Genomic DNA, 17,567 nt, shown 5'->3' with positions numbered 1-17,567 from the left:
AACGGTTGTTTTTAAATACTATAAAAGATGTTGAGAATGTATATGTATTGGTAAAGTCCTTTATTTTTGGGACATAGTATGTAGTTGACGTTAGCTGTCCCGTCCGTAGCGCTTCGGAAGTCACTCTGGCGTAGCGCTGCCAGATACTTCCAATCAATAGGAATAGAGGGGAAAAAAAAAGCTCATGATGAGCATCTATTGGAGTCGATCGTTTTCAAGATCTAATTCTAGTTTTTTATTATGTTTTTTTGACTCAAAATTTCTTATTATGTAGTAGAACACCTCATAATCTTCAGTTTTACGCTTACACATAAGGGAAGAAATGTTCTTGGTGCATGCAAGCAGCCTTAGTACCCCAAAATTTGTATGCAAGATGAGCTTATAGGACTGCCAATCTAGCGAGCCACCAGGTTTGAGAATAAGCTGGGATATATAGCCATCAATGAGCAACCAAACTAAAAGGTTTGTTCAGATTAGTACCAAAATAAACCTTACCAAAATTTAGCAATGCTAAAATTTTAGGAAATTGACAACATTGCTAAAATTTTAGTAGGATTGGCTTAATAATGTTGTCAAATTCTATACACATTGCTAATATTTGGTAACAAACTAACGTAGCCACATAATTATCAATTTTATTAAATAATAGTATGGTTAAAAATGCTCTTAATATGAACAGGCCCTTAATCAGTAACCAGATCCAGAAACCCTGAAAGGCTAAGCCTAGTTAAGTTAATTATGTTTACACAGAAACCAAGCAGTAGGTCATTGTCAAATGACAAATTAACATGGCCAAATAGATCAACGTCACTTCTTCTGCCTGTTAAAGATCATTGGTTCAATTGGGATGTAACGTGGCAGTAACTAGGTTTAGTTAAGGTTCACTTAGTTTGACCTCTTTGTCATAGCATCCATGATCCATGTGGCTCCGGCAGGAAGTACAGCAAGTGAACACCAGTTGGTACGAAAAGATGACTACTTAGTTATCTAAGCTCTTATTTTTACAATTTAATTAGCATTTGATGGAAGGCACTATCCCTACTGGCAATCACGATGAGATAGAACCTTTAAACTAATCACAGAGATCACAATCAATCGACGCTCTGGTCAGGAGTTAGTTATGAGGAATATAGAAGTACATGCATATGCAGCAACCAATTAAGAGAATCTTGTGCTTTCTTAATGCTCCCTCTTAGACTTCTTTATACTCTGCTTATTTTTTGTGTTTTTGTTTTTTTTTCTTTCGAAACATGACATGTTTTATGTTAAATGAAAGAGAGAGAAATATTATTTGGTGGCCACCTTTTTCAATTTAGTGCTGAACAGAAATACTATTGTGTTCCTGATAAATCATTTTCAGAGTGGCTGTGTTCTTTGGGTGATTGTGAGTGAGTTTGTTTCATTTTCCGCGCGCACGTTTCCTGAAATACTAAACGGTGTGTGTTTTAAAAAAAATTTCTATAGGAAAGTTGCTTTAAAAAATTATGTTAATCCATTTTTGAAGTTTAAAATAGTTAATACTCAATTAATCATGCACTATGGCTCACCTCATCTTGCGTATCTTTCCAATCTTCTCTATCTCCTTCTCCTCAAACACAGACATATTTACTCACCCTAAACTGCAGCAGGGAACAAAATGCATTACTCCTGTTATAGGGTTTAGCTAGTGTGGGACACAAAGAAAGAAAAGTATGAAATTAACCCAAAACCAACAGTATTGTTAGTTTTAAAGACAAACGTTGTAATAAGTAATATATTTGATCATGTTACTATATATAACTTCATATTTAATAGAGATTATTGGAAATATAAGCATTTCACCACAATATTTAATTTTGAGATAAACAAACTAAACCATGATAGCGTAAATGTAAATCAAGATAATGTGAACCATAGACGGATTACTCTCAATAATAAGGATATGCAAAATAGACATGGTATATGTGTAAACCAAAGAAACAAAAATATCTAACTCATTTGCGCATAAAAACTGAATCAACCAAAAGCAACAGAAGAGAAGAATAATATGCAGTGTTGTAACATTATTTGCAATGGTAGTGGAAGGAGAATTTTTCCGTTGTCGTTCCCGCCATCAGAACCGCTACCATTGCACTCCTGTTCTCGCCATCAGTAGTTCTCGTGAAGAGAAAGTAGTCGGTGCAGTCGTTCACTGGAACCAGCGAGCAGTCGCATGATGCACTCCAAAAACCTAATTTCGCCGCCTCCTCTCAATGCAATATCAAGGAGACAGGGGTTTCGAAGGCCTGCTTTCCTAGTGCTGTGCATACACTCATGGGGATAGGAAAACCTAGCAACGGCATTAGTTTGATTCAAAGGTTTTTGCGTATCCCTCGCGGTGAGTAAACATGATGAGAAATCAGTCCATTTTATAGGATTACTCAAGAATATGAGGAATAGTCAAAGAGAGGGAAAGCAATGGACAATTGATTACTTGTGTAACAGACATCCATTTCTCTCCTACTCTAATTGAGTAACAACCGAAGGCGAAGGGCAATGGTCACTTCGTTTATATCAACAATAGTTTGCAATGTAAACCCCATCGTCGTTTACTTCAAAACCAACTATGTAACTTAAGCTGTTCATACTAGCCGTGCAACGCATTATGCATTGATAATGACTTCAGTAAAATATCTAATAGTGTTACTATATCTTGATATTTATTGGAGATATTGCTAGGTAAGAATAGATGCATATGGCAATTATGCATACTGCTTGGGGTTTAGATTTTTTTTTGGTGAACTTTAGTTTCTGTACAGTTGAGTTCTGTATTTGAGTATGTCATCATATGAGTTGAGTTTCTTTTCATCTAAATCGTAGTACAATACCCATATGAATTTGATAGAACAGTGCATATATATTTTTTGCATGATGATGACTTTCTTAACGATAATTAACTGGAAGTTTTTCTTTTGATTTATTGTCTTTTTATGTTCTTTAAGATTAATCCCTTGAATTATTATGTTTCGCTGTGCGACATATAAATACTTGGTCGATCTTACATACCAATAAAGGTTTCAAAAGAAAAAAAAATGTGACTACCTCTTCATCCTAAGACATTAGGCTCTGTTGGAGCAGCTCCTAACAGTTAAAGTTTCTCCCAAAATCTCCAGCTCTCCAAACAGTCCAGATTTCAGAATTTGTAGTTATAGAATCTAATAAATAAACTAGAAACTAGATTTTCACTAGCTAAAAATTTGTTACACACCCAGAAGCACAGAAATATTAATGCCACGTCTCATTTTTATATAAGAGTCTATGTCATATAATTAATTTTTGCATTCAAAATCAACGTAGAATACATTAACAGTTTACTTAATTACATTAATCTTTTGTAAGTATTCTGAGCCATGCAGTGAAAATTTCCCTTATACGACATGGTGATTATTGAAAATTGTGACGGAACTTTTAGGTAATGGAATTTGAGTTTTTGTGGCATCTGCAACAAAACAACAAATGTTTTTAGTTGTTGTGCTGAGTCATCATCCTGTCACATGTTCAACTCTTCTCCAAACCAAGCTAAAAAACAATACTCCAAAGCTCAATTATTGTTTAACAATCCTGTCGTGACATGGTCGATGAAGAAGCTTTGCAATGGAAACTTCTAGAATTATTTTGTACAAGTTAGTTGGTGAAGCGTATACATAAAAAAAAAAGCACAAAATGATGCATATTTGTATGACTTTCTTTTTCATTTTGTCAGAGGCAAGCTGAAAAGTTCTAGCCAGGAACAAACATCAGAAGTTAAGAAGAAAATTCTAGGGACAAATGTGCCCTACTACTATGAAAAAGCAGATGAAAGGATAGGAACAGATCAGAAAGGAAAGCCTAATATCCACAAAAACACAGAATATTATCAATCGTTTAAGAGAAATGAAGTAATATATCTGACAATTTACTATACCTTAAGATTTATCAGAGATGGTGCTATTTAGTGATAAGAATAGCAGCATAAACGATGAAGTCATGCATGTCGGCTTGGATTTTAGGATTTGTTTTCTGTGTTTGTGAAATTTAGTTTCCACACTATTTGATTTTGCATCTGAGATTGGCATGAAAAATACATGTTGAGTTTTTTTCATCTAAGTTGCTGTCAATCTCCATTTGAATTCGACATTACAATATATATGATAATTATTCTACATGATGTTGAATAAACTGGAAACTTCTTTGAACTAATATTTTCTAGTTATATGTTCCTCAAGCAAGTCATTCATATACTATCATGGTTCATTATGTTTCATATTAAAAACATAAAAATACTACAAATATACAAAATCAACTGAATTGTATAGACATTCAATTATTCTCTGACTTTGCATTTGTACATAATTGGTCTTACATACTGACTTATCAAGGTCGATCCTGAGCTCCTTTAATTTGTAATGCAGGGATGCAAGATTCATGTTAGAACTGGTTACCAGTTCAATTTGCTACATTCCCTATTTAAACTCACACATTATGAATCAAAAGCATGAGATTGAGCATTATTAATTGTAACAATAATTTAACATGGCCGATATAAGCATCTTCTGAATAGAAAGTTCTTGAACCATACTCCCGATGCATGACACACTATCGACGGTTGAACCTGAAAAAAAAAAGGAGAACAGGTTGCATGACATCTCTTCATATTAAAGCTCTCATCATAGAAAAGAGACAGACAGATGAACCTCCACCGGAAGCAATGCATACATACCAACTTGAAAAAATTAAATAAAGAGAAAGATGAACTCCAGGTAGCAAAAAATAAAAAATATCCCCTCCTCCTCCCCTGCCACAGCTAACACCACTCAACAACATAAAAGAAAGAGGACAGAGGAATTGAAAAGGACTAGCTAAGCTAGGGCAAGTTGGGAGGAGGAGGAGAGACTACTTCAGGCTTTGGCTAATATATGGCATCACATGATTGGATGCCATGGTTTTTATTCCTCATCTTGTGAAGCGTCAGAGCAAGTTTAATAGTATAGCTAACTATTAGCTATTATCTCATGTTATAGCTAACATATACAGTAGGTTAATTAACTTATAAGGTTGGCTCAATTTCATTTTTCTCTTATCTTTCTTTCTCACTACGAATTTAGCGTAAATATCTTAAAACATGTGTATAGTTAGTTCTGTCATGAAAGCCAACTCTCGTCACTTTTCTTTATCTCTCTTTCACATAAGTTTATAGTTATCGTATAGCTGACTATATATAATCCTGCATATGCTACCTCAGCAGCTAGCAAATTAAGGAGAGAATAGTTAAACAGCCATAGGGCAGGTCAGCTCCAAGCTAGGGGCGCTGATCGAGCAGCTGGTGGTGGTCACGTTCCGGCGCGTGCTGGCACGGGCACCTCACGCGGCGGCGCGAGCGCTGCCACGCAGCTGTGCTGTCCAAGCTCGCCGCCGAGATTGGCTAGTATTTTCATAGTTGTTAGATAATAAAATATGATTAATATTTTGTGTGATTTGTTATTTTATTTTTTTTAAATAAGATAGACGGTCAAACGTTGAACACGAAAATCAGGGTTTGTTTTTTTTTAATGGAGAGAGTACGTCACTTCACCGGCCAGTTTGTTTTAATTTACTGCCAGAATGTATGCGTTACGGTGGCTGCTGTTGCATTGCATCAGGGAAGGAGATTTCATCAGGAAGATAACATATAAGTAAATCGTCAGCACTCAGCAAATGGCAAAGTTGCAGCCGTTGTGCTGACCGCGGCCTTCGTTCAACTCTATTCTCGACTGCGTTCACCCAACTTAGCGAGTGTTATCTAGGGGTGTAAAGTTTTGGCGTGTCACATTGGGTATTATATAGGGTGTTGCATGGGGTGTTCGGGCGCTAATAAAAAAACTAATTACGGAATCCGTCGGTAAACCGCGAGACGAATTTATTAAGCCTAATTAATCCGTCATTAGCAAATATTTACTGTAGCACCACATTGTCAAATCATAGAGCAATTAGGCTTAAAAGATTCGTCTCGCAAATTAGTCGCACTATATGCAATTAGTTAGCATATATTTAATACTTCATGTAGGTGTTCAAACGTTCGATGCGACATGGTGTAAAATTTTAGTGTGGGATCTAAACACCCCCTTAATAAAATTCACACTGGGGTTTTCCCCATGGCTCTTCATCTAATATCTGTGAAATGGCATCCATTGGTTACCGTGCTCAAGTAGCATCACTAGAAAAAAAATTCACTTACCGATCCTTTTAAAAATACGTGTCAAAATTTGACCTATAGAGGATGGGCCCTCGTGTAGGAGCAGGGGCCTAGGTTTGTGGCTTTACTCAACCGGTTTGGTTAAAAGTTTATTCTTCTTAACAAAAAGCCATGGGGTGGTCATTTCTCCGTTGGTCAAGTTTATTTCTCTAGCAAATTTTAAAATTGTGCATACACCATATGGCAAGATGTAGTAAGTGTGCTGCCTGCAGCCCATACTCAAATCTCCATAACACTCTTACTCTCAATAAAATTATCATTAGGTTTCTCCTTTTGTACGGGTCTTTTCAAGTAAATTTCACAAAATTGTAGATTCTTTAACCAAACTATCACAAATATATATAGAGAGAAAGATCGAAGATATCGTATCATAAAACTATAGAGTTGGTATTAAATTTATTAGAAAACTACGTATTTAAGGTGTCTCTGTCGACGGGGAATACCCTAGACCAAATGAATAGGGTATTGGGGTACGTTGGTACGAGGATCTACACGATACGACCTTAAGCAAACAAGAAGACAAGGATTATACTGGTTTAAGCCCCTCGTAAGGTAATAGCCCTAATCCAGTTTATATGAGATTAATATGGAAAGACCATAGATTACAATAGAGAACTGGTGATTCCGAGATTACCGGCGAGATCCCTTGTCGAGATGGTTTCGACGAGATCTCCCAACGGGTAGGTTTCACGTCCTCTTGTAGGCTATGGTGGTTGTGTTGGCACTATGATTTGATCCCCCAACCACTTAGGAGGTGTGTCTTTTATACCGTGAATCACCTCGTTTCCAAGTAGAACTCGGAAACTATGGACCCGTACGATATAATATAAACCTAAACCTAATCCTCTCCGAGAAGGACTATGATATTCACTTGTCTGTGAATATAATTTCCACAATATCTTGTTAATTTCCTTATCATATATGAAAATCATATCATACGCACGAAGGTATACCGTATCCGTATATTCCATAAGTCATATGATAGGAGATATGCCTTATCCGTAACCATGACAGTGCCAGAGAACTACAGATTAAGCATTAACTTTATAAAAAAAATTATATTATTTTAAAGCTAAGTATCAGAAAACTACTGACCCTAGAGTATAAAACTCTATTACTACTTCTATGTTGGAGCTATAAACGGTGTAACTTTACAAACTAAACCTGTAGTTTTATTATAACTTTAATATTAAATTTGTAGTTTTATAATACCTCATCTTAATTAAATATGTATTTCCGTGGTAAATTACTACTAAATGTTTAGTTCTGTGTTACAACACTTTAAACTTATTTTTGTGATAATTTAATTCAAGTATCCGTTAATTTTACGAAATTTACTTTCTCTCTCTCTCTCTCGATCATCAGCAAGATAGTAAGGCATGTTTTGTGCATGCAGATTCATGCTGAGCTTGATCTGACAAGAGAACCATCGAATACAGTATACTCGTCGTCGCATCAGATGTTCACATCAGTGATGGCGAGTTAAAGGTTTTGGATGTGTCTGCAGGCTGCAGCTCTGCATGCGTATGATTAACTGAACATTTAAGTATTTGACAGGCTCAAACCATGCCACCAATGTGTTCAGGTAATGGTCCGACGTGTGATCAGTTCCGGCCTGGCCAGACATGCACACACATGATGCCCTTTATTTCTTTTTCTGATGAAAGGCATGGAAAGGTTTCTCTCCAGGATATTGCCGGGTAGAATGTAGCATTTGCTTAGAGTCATTAGAAAATAAAGAAAAGTTTAATCCTTAACAGTCTAGGGATGAAATATGGATGTGCTCTCAAATTAAGTTCAGCTCTTAATGCATGTGCTCGAGTCGCACCTTCAAAATACATGATTAAAAAAATAGAGGAAAGAACACAAAATTATACCACAGAAATGATCATTCGATTAGACCAGGGAAAAATACAGGAATTATATGAGAGATACTCTAAGGAGATTGTCCCAGAGATTTGAGCTCTTATTATTTTTCTCCAAAATCTCTATATAATTGTCTATTTCATAGGAATTTCAAACAAAATGATAGAATTCAATCTTTTGTTTCAAATATTTATATATGATTTTTTCTATAGGATTAAAATCATCCAAACCCCCTATGCCTTTCCTGCAAATTAAAGGGACCATTATGGAAACCAAATCGATTTCTAGGTTTTCCAGCTGAAAATAATTGGTTTTCTCTACTTCCATCACATCTATAAGATTAATCTGCATAGTCATGTAAATGTGATTCTTTTCTAAAATTCGTATCCTTGGCACTTGTTTGTGCACATGCCCGCTCAACACAGCGGCAGTATGATAACCAAGACACATACGCATATCAGACAAAAAAAAAACAGTCTATCCGTACTAAAACAGATAAACAGACCACTCAAGTCTGAAACGAACATTTCCTAAAGATTCAGAAATTCTAGTTCTTTGTTTACTCCTAGCTTCCTTTCATTTCACTGCTCTGTCACAAATCACAGGAAACAAAATACTCATCGCCATTAACAGGAAAATATTTCTACAGTTTCCTTTGCCTACAGATTTCTATTTGCAAGTGTTCACTGTTCAGCATACAAGTTAAAGGGCATGGTGGATCTACAGATTACGCCAGCTATGTACAACACATACATAGGTTCCCAATGTTTGTAGCCGTTAGATCAGAAAGTAATTAGGTCATCGTTTCCTAGACCGCTGCTTGACATCAAACCAGTTGTCTTCGTCGAGCTCATCATCAATATCATCAAGAATTGACTGGTTAATCTTCTTTCTTGATACCCTTCTGTGCTTTTTGAGTTGAAGACGAGGCTCTGCTTGCTTTACACCCATGACACCTGTTTTGTATCTGAAGCAAGACGTATATGTTTTCATTCTTAGGAACTTAGGATAGCAAGATTTAGCATATCAATATCCCATCTTAAATAGAAACTGTGACACAAGATCAATATCAAGGTGAAAAATCGTATGCGAGTTATGTGATTTTTTTTCTTTCTCAGTTAAGGCCAGTACAGATCAATATATTTTCTCACAAAGTATAGATTGTGGATTTGTGGAGCACTGTCACTCTTGCATAGGTGGAGCTAGCTAGGTGGCACTGTGGTCCATGAAACATATTATGATTTGACTCAAGGTTACAACTATAGTATTTATATTGCCTAACATCATAAAAATTTACATATGGACCACCATTTGATCTGGCTCATTACATCTAGATGGACCACCTTTGCTCTAAATCCAAGCTACGCCACTCTTGGTGGACATAGAATTTGAAAACCATGGCTTAAAGAACATAAACATTGTCATTGGTGTAAAAAGTAAATTTAGCTTCATAAGTCATCAAACCTAACACCGTACTAGTGCAAGAGAAGGCATGAAACATCCATCACGAAAAATAATTAAGAAATAAATACATCTTGATAGCATACCTGACATCACCCTCTCTTTTTGTTCCAAATGTTCTTAACTGGAATGATTCTCTGATTTTGATTTCATCAAGCAACTGTAGATAGTATGGATACCTTTCCCAGTCACCTTTCACAACACATCCACGCTCACCAAGGTGAACACAGTCATTAAATAAACATTTTGAGGGCTCATTCTCAGCAAGCATCTTTCTTATCTGGATAGCCAAATGAACATAATAAGCAATCAAATGACATAACAAACAAAAGATATGGCCTTAAAAGCACATTGTGCAAGCACAGAAGCTAAAATGAAGATCATCTAAAAAGGAAAGCATTCTGTAAAGCATATATCACGACACATAAATAGAATAACATACCTCTGGAAATGTTTCTGCAAGACCCTTCTTGGTCACTTTCATCAGGCTAGGCTGGTTAAATCCTGGAGTATCAGCAAGAAAACCTCCACCGGCTATAGGAAGCAATGAAACATGACGTGTTGTGTGCTTTCCTTTGCCGCTTTTCTTCGACACGGTACCGACCCGTTGTTCACCAAACCATTTACTATTCTGAAAGCGATGTGCGCAAGAAAGAGACTTCAGTGTCCACATCAAGAAAGGATTTGACACTGTTAGATTTTACAGGAACAAACTTGCGTCATTTTATAACAATGATAGGAGAAGAAGATGCCAAATCTAACTGACGTATGATTTCTAAGGTGTCGAGAATTTCTAGGATGTTCATATCAAGTGTGGGTTACGTTACATCATTCTGATTCTTTGCACGATTAGTGCCTCTCCAAGCCAAACTTAACAAATAATGTGTGAATCCCTAACATTATTGTCAGCATTTAACTATTAAGAATGACTAATCGATCACTCTGTAGTAGGGAGCACGTGGTTTTTTTTTATTAGCCATGCAACATGGATGGTAAAGTGCATGTCCCAAAATGCAATATACTATCTATTACTTTTAGTTCTAAATTTATGTGTTTTACTCCAATCCAAGATTCAGAATTTCTTTCAAGAATCATCTTCATTACAACAAGACTAAGAAGGTAAATCGATAGCAAATATTAACTGGTTATATTTGTCAACAGCTTGTCCATTTGTTGCACTCAGTCTTTCAGTTTGCTGCAAACCATCTTCGTTTTTGTTGCAATGAAGTTTTAGCTTTGCTTCATGAAACATGGCTATATGGGAATGACAGTACTGGGCATATATATATAAATCGGTTCCGACTGTTGCAGTAGGAATTTTCTTTAGTGCATATCATAACTTCTTTTATTGCTGGAACTATGTTTTGTTGCAATAGCATATTCACCTCTTTATGTGGGAGAGCCCTTTTTTTTTTCTTATTGCAACTAATATGCTATTTGTTGTGGAAGCAATTTCCTTATTTTCTTAGCCTATATGATTTGTTGTTATCATTGTCCCTACATATATTTGTCACAATTGCATATTTGGTTTACTTGTATGGCACATAAAAAGGAGTAGAAAGATAAGGGGAACCTTCTCTGTGATAACATGAAAAAAAAATCATATGTAAACATGCCAGGCCCACCAAAAAAAATCCATCATAATAGCGGAGGCAGAAATATCAATGTTAGGCCCATCAGAAAATGTTGAAAACTTGTAGCAGTTATTCGCCCATAAGAAACCTATTACTGAAAGCATGTGCAAAAGGAAGCTCATAAGAAATAACACGAAATTTTAATTGATGAAATATGCAGCAAGTTGCTTTCGTTTTTGCACTAAAAGAAGGCTACAGCTTGCAATTCTATTAACAGAAAGTGCATACTCGTTTTCTCTGCGACACATGTGCACCATAGATAACCTATGATGACACTACATTTGCAAGTCAAAATTAGCCCTCAATTCTTAATAAGATGCAAAGTTTAATAAAATTCATAATCCAATAGGCAGGATCTTGTGGGTAGCTAAAATCCATTAAATGCAGTCCGAGGAGCTCATCACTAATTCGTGACCCAACAAAGAGCAAAGAAACAATCACTAAAAATGTAAAAGGTCAGAGTGGAAGGGTAATTTTTGAAATAATTGAAGCAGGTAAAGGAAATGAATGACATAATAGCTACCTGCTCAACTAGTTTATGTATGGGATCTTCTTCTGAGATGTTCTGGTTGCTTCTCAAAGCATTGATCAGACTGGACTTTCCAACACCGCTTGGACCAACAATTACAGTTGTCTGTCCTTCCAATGTTTCTTCAAGAGCGGATAATCCTGATTTCTGATCAACACTTAAAAATAGTGGATCGTATCCCCAACTCTTCATCCTATCTCTCCAGTATGATATGGTCTGCATACAGATTAATATAAGTAATGATCTGAACTATGTAAATATGAAGTGAGGAAAAACATGAGACAGCACACAATAAATGGACTATCCTGTAAAAAACAAGTGGAACTATGATTCCATCATGATGATTTAAAAAATAATGGAGAAAATTATATAATGTTTAAGTAAAAAAGATGTACTCATGTACAGGCATCTGAGTGTTTTAGTAAACATACCAGCATCAAACTTAGCGCCCATTGTTAGCATTTACCATTATCAGCTAAACACAAAGAACATAAACACTATTGTTTGGTGAATCGAAAGGAAAATGGTCCCCAGGATGTCTAGATTAATGTGTACATGTTGGATGAATCAGGGAATCAATATTATGTCCCAACCATGCTTACTATTGGCCTGTTTGGTCTTTTACTCAAAAAGGTTCCCGTAGTGGCACATTTGCATAACAAAGTATTTAGTTGAAAGTCACACGACATCCATCTGATACAGCTAAAATAACATTTCTTTCATTCAACATGAGAACACCAGAGCAACAGAAAAAGGTGGTTGCTCTTCCTGATATACTTTTGTCCCTTCAATTTTTCTTAGAGAAATGAATGTCCAATTCTGATAAAAAGGAAGTTGAACCAGTGATATGTATGCTATTGTGCTGAGCATATTAGTCCCACTGGCTCAGTGAGTCAGTGCAACCATCTTCAATCTTCCTAAGAAGTAAACGCACCAGGCGCCAGGGACAACACCCAATGTCCTATTGAAACTGAAATAAGTTCTTCCTCTACATTTTCAAGACACCTAATGCCCTATTGAAAATAAGTTCTTCCTCTACATTTTCAAGGGCAGCGGTGATCCCAAAACGGGGCACGGTGGGCTCAAGCCCCTCCTACAGTTGGTCAATCGAGCATATAATATATATTTCAATTGTAGACATGTTTATGCTTGCTAGAGAGAAGGAAAGGTAAACAATGAAAACATAATTTGGTTCTCTAATTATTTTAACAACTACTACCTCCGTTTCAGGTTATAAGATTCATTAACATATATATAAATGTGGACAATGCTAGAAAGTCTTATAATATGAAACGGAGGAAGTACTATATATTCCCATGTATACTTTTTTGGATTTGTGTCGTATTTAATCCACTTATATTAGTTTACCTCGTTCCATTGGCAACCCCCTAAAATTTAGTCCTACGTTCCCCACTGTTCAGGGGGAAAACATTTCATTTATCTCTTATATATTGACGATGTCATGGCAAATTACGAAATGAGCATCAGTACATCATAATCCGTAGTTCAATCACCAATGCAATGAAGAATGAACTATACAGCGCAACAAAGAGGTAACAATTTAGTAAGCAATTGAAATCGAAGAAGCAATTGTTGGCTACCTTGTCGTCCACAAGCTCGACCTTGTTGAAGACGAGCACGAAGGGTATCCCGGTGGACTCGGCGTCGACGAGGAACCTGGTGAGCGTAGCGGGCTCGGGCTGGGGCTGGTCGAGGGCGAAGAGGAGGACGAGGCGGTCGACGTTGGCGACGGGCGGGTCGGCCACCTCGGCGCGGCGCTCGAAGACGCCCTCGATCACCCCGCGGCCGCCGGCCCAGTCGACGGCCCCGATGAGCACCCTGTCCCCGACGAGGACGCGGCGGCGGATCTTCTTGAGGAGGGCGCGCACCACGCACAGCAGGTCCCCGCCCGGGCGCGCCCCCTCCACCCCACGCGGCGCGGCGCCGACGATCACCCGCATGAAGTTGGCCTGCGACGCCGCCACCAGCCCCGTCGCCTGGTCCGGGAGCAGCTCGTCCGGGGATGACGGCGGCGGGGGGAGGGGCGCCGCCGCCGCCGCGGGGAGCAGCCGCAGGTGGAGGGGGCCGTGGTGGGAGGAAGCGCGGCGTGGCAGGAGGACGCGCGGGAGGAGGAGGGGGAGGTGGGGCAGCGTGGCCGCGGCGGCGGCGGTGGCGGGGGAGGGGGAGGGGAGGAGCGGCATTTCGCGGCGGCGCGGCGGGGGGTTTTTGGGTGAGGCGCGGCGCGCACCGCACGCACGCGACGCCGGGGGGCGGATTTTTCTGGTGACGCGGGGGGTTTCGCGGGGGGTCGAGGATTTTCGCGTGGAATTCTCGCGGTGTGCGGTGTGCGGATGCCGTGGGGTAGGCTGGCTGACAACCGTGGTTTACCAAACATTTCGAAGTAGGTTACCGTCGCCCAGCGGTTCGACGGTTATCGTAATAACCACGCTATTACCGTAAGTTATACCGTAGTTTCAAAAACTGAAAATATTACAGTATATTTTATAAACCCTGGCTGATACGGACCACGATATCGGGGTGCAGGGTGTATCATTGATGGGGCGGAGCTACAACTAGCAGGATTTACAGTAACGTTACTGGACCGAAAGCTATCTTTGCGATGGAGCATAATAAAGCTCCTAAACCAGATGGTTTTCCAGCTGAATTTTACCAAAAATTTTGGGATGTTATTAAGCATGACCTGATGAACCTTTTTAATGTATTCCATACTGGTAGCCTCCCAATTTTCGGACTAAATTTTGGGATACTTACTCTAGTTCCAAAAGTTAAAAGAAGCAAATCAAATCCAACAATACATACCCATATGCGTGTTAAATGTCAGCTATAAAATATTCACTAAGGTGGCTACAAACCGAATTAGCTCGGTTGCTAACCATTTAGTGAACCCGACCCAAACAGCTTTCATGTGTGGACGAAATATTTTAGATGGAGTCGTCATCATACATGAAACAGTTCATGAACTACATAGGAAGAAGTTGAGTGGGGTGATATTCAAAATTGACTTCGAAAAGGCATATGACAAGGTTAAATGGCCTTTTTTGCTACAAACTCTGCGTATGAAAGGTTTTTCGCCCAAGTGGATATCTTGGATTGAGTCTTTCATTTCCGGGGGAAGCGTGGTAGTCAAAGTCAATGATGACGTCGGGCCTTTTTTCAGACTAAAAAGGGCCTTCGGCAAGGAGACCCTCTCTCCCCAATCCTATTCAACTTTATCGCTGATATGCTAGCCACATTGATAAACAAAGCCAAAACAGCAAATTGATGGAGTCATACCACATTTGATTGATGGGGGGCTCTCCATTCTACAATATGCCGATGATACGGTGCTGTTTATGAATCATGACCTTGAAAAAGCTCAGAACATGAAGTCAGTGCTTCTAGCTTTCGAGCAGTTGTCGGGTCTTAAGATCAATTTTCATAAAAGTGAACTGTATTGTTTTGGTGAAGCACTTGATTATAGTGATCAATACAACCAGCTCTTTGGCTGCCAGGTTGGCAACTTCCCATTCCGTTATCTGGGCATTCCGATCCATTATAGGAAGTTGAGAAATGCAGAATGGAAAGAAGTGGTCGAGAGATTTGAGAAGAAATGGAGTAGCTGGAAAGGAAAACTTCTTTCGTTGGGAGGACGACTTACTTTGATTAACTCAATACTTAGCAGTCTCCCAATGTATATGATGTCATTCCTTGCAATTCCTAGTGGGGTACTTAAAAAACTTGATTACCTTCAATCTAGGTTTTATTGGCAAGGGGATGGACATAAGAAGAAATACCGGCTTGCTAAGTGGGACATTATTTGTCGTCTCAAAGAACAGGGGGGCTAGGAATTCATGACCTCGAGATAAAGAATAAAGCGTTGATTAGTAAGTGGTTATACAAACTACTTGCCACCGATGGAATATGGCAACAACTGCTACGCAATAAATATTTGGGATCACAACCTTTATCTCAAGCCTATTGGAAAGCGGGGGATTCATATTTTTGGGCTAGTCTTATGAAGGTCAAACATGATTTTTTCCGTTTTGGATTCTTCAAGATTAGGGATGGCTCCCAAGTTAGGTTCTGAGAAGACAAATGGTTGGGTAATGCCTCGTTAAGAGAACAGTATCCTTGTCTCTATAACATAGTTAGGCATAAACTGTCGACTATCACACAGATTTTCCAAACCAATCCCCCATGCTTTTCACGGCGACGGGATTTAATTGGTGCAAAACTATCTGCTTGGCATAACCTATTGCCTCGCATAGCTGATTTGGTTCTGGTACAGGAGCAAGATGAGTTTCACTGGAACCTCACCCCGAATGGGGTCTTCTCGGTCAAATCTCATTATCTAGCTCTAACACATACCAGGGTTCTGAATATCAATAGACGGATTTGGAAGGTGAAAGTACCCCTAAAAGTTAAAATCTTCCTTTGGTATTTACGTCGGGGCATAATTCTCACCAAGGACAACCTTGCTAAGGGAAATTGGAAAGGCAGCAAGACATGTTGTTTCTGTCACAAGGATGAAACTATCCAACATTTATTCTTTCAGTGCCGCTTATCTCGCTTGGTGTGGTCTGTAATTCATTTGGCTTCTAATCTAAAACCTCCTCGCAATGTTGGTCATATGTTTGGGAGTTGGCTATCATGTGTCCCTAAAGAAATGAGGAATCTGCTTTTGATGGGTGCAACAGCTCTGTGTTGGTCCATTTGGCTAAGCAGGAATGGAGTAATTTTTGATAACAAGATGGTGTCTTCTCCTTTGCAGGTTATCACCTTAGTTACCCGGTGGCTACATACCTGGGCTATCCTCCACCAACCGGGACTACGGGATACTATTATAGTGGTATCTCGACATTTGGACCAGGTGGCACAGGAGTTTTTTACCCAAGAGCATGGGTGGCGGTCTAGTCTACGGATTGATAGCCACTAAGATATACGGTGGTATCTCGACAGTTGGACCAGGTGGCACAGGAGTTTTTTTTACCCAGGAGCATGGGTGGCGGTCTAGCCTACGGATTGATAGCCACTAAGATATATGTTTCCGTTAAACTTTTGTGCTTGGGAGATGTACTAGTTATTTCTTTCTTCTTTTTTGGCTGTGTGCATTTTATGCAGAGGCCGGGGTGACTCAGTTTGATTGTATCATCTTGATGTAATTAACTGAGTCTAAATAAAGCTTCCATTATCTAAAAGACCGAAAGTCATGGGTAAACAGGCAAAAAGTTATGGGTAAACAAGCAAAAATAAAGGGAGAAAATTTGGGATTGTGAACCTTATTGAATTTGATGGGGAAACTGAGTGGTTTGTGTTATCTAGAAGTTTGGTTTTTGTTCGGATTGTGAACCCTCGCTAGTATTGTCACCTCTCGTAGCTTGAGGTTTACCATGGCCGTTATCTGGTGGGTGGATGGCTGCATGGGTTGTGGCTTTTGAGCCAAGCCCATCGGTTGGCTGATTGGATTGAGGCCATTCAACCCAAATTAAGCTGCTCTGTTCGCTTAAGATTCTGAGAAGCAGTTGGTTGATAAGAATCTGGAAAATGTGGGTTTCTCAGCTTATGACTTCAAGTTTATTTTTTGGATTCTACAACTATAGCTTCTCAGTATCTAGATTAAAAGTTGGACTGTTTGGAGGAGCTTCTGATTCTGCGAGAAGCTACAACAGCTAGAATCTCCCCCCAAGCAAGCCCTTAATCCACTATGGATTCCATTACTGTTTCATATAGGTACCACTTTATTTGGAATCAGCTCCTGACTTTGATTTTAAGTAGCTGACATATGAATCTCACGATTCTGGGGTCATATATCATTAACCCATGTCATAGGACAGTAAGTCAAAGAAGC

At 38.8% G+C, this 17,567-nt stretch overlaps 1 protein-coding gene across 2 annotated transcripts; it reads right to left on the bottom strand.

Annotated features, from left to right (window-relative positions):
• Positions 1–8,699: 8,699 nt before the first annotated feature.
• On the bottom strand, positions 8,700–13,978 carry LOC127772350 (small ribosomal subunit biogenesis GTPase RsgA 1, mitochondrial). 2 transcript variants are annotated; one of them, XM_052298381.1, is made up of 5 exons: positions 13,321–13,978; positions 11,714–11,935; positions 9,999–10,214; positions 9,643–9,836; positions 8,700–9,062 (listed from the first exon to the last, which is right to left on the bottom strand). In XM_052298381.1, the coding sequence occupies exons 1-5, from the start codon at positions 13,918–13,920 to the stop codon at positions 8,894–8,896; spliced, it is 1,401 nt and encodes a 466-aa protein (XP_052154341.1). In that variant the 5' UTR covers positions 13,921–13,978; the 3' UTR covers positions 8,700–8,893. The 2 variants fall into 2 exon arrangements, with proteins under 2 accessions (XP_052154341.1, XP_052154342.1); XM_052298382.1 differs by having other exon boundaries at positions 9,999–10,187; positions 13,321–13,969.
• Between the last annotated feature and the right edge of the window lie 3,589 nt (positions 13,979–17,567).

This window comes from Oryza glaberrima, chromosome 4 (assembly GCF_000147395.1).
Source record: "Oryza glaberrima chromosome 4, OglaRS2, whole genome shotgun sequence".
NCBI lineage: Eukaryota > Viridiplantae > Streptophyta > Magnoliopsida > Poales > Poaceae > Oryza > Oryza glaberrima.
The sequence above is the reverse complement of the archived record's forward strand: the minus strand, read 5'-3'. Positions and strand labels throughout refer to the sequence as shown.

Excerpts from the sequence above, each read along its gene's own strand:
- LOC127772350 (XM_052298381.1), bottom strand. The coding sequence starts at position 13,920 with ATGCCGCTCCTCCCCTCCCCCTCCCCCGCCACCGCCGCCGCCGCGGCC. Across the intron at positions 10,215-11,713 it reads TACATAAACTAGTTGAGCAG|TCTCTTTCTTGCGCACATCG; the intron begins GTAGCTATTATG and ends TGGACACTGAAG. Across the intron at positions 9,837-9,998 it reads TTGCAGAAACATTTCCAGAG|ATAAGAAAGATGCTTGCTGA; the intron begins GTATGTTATTCT and ends TTGGCTATCCAG.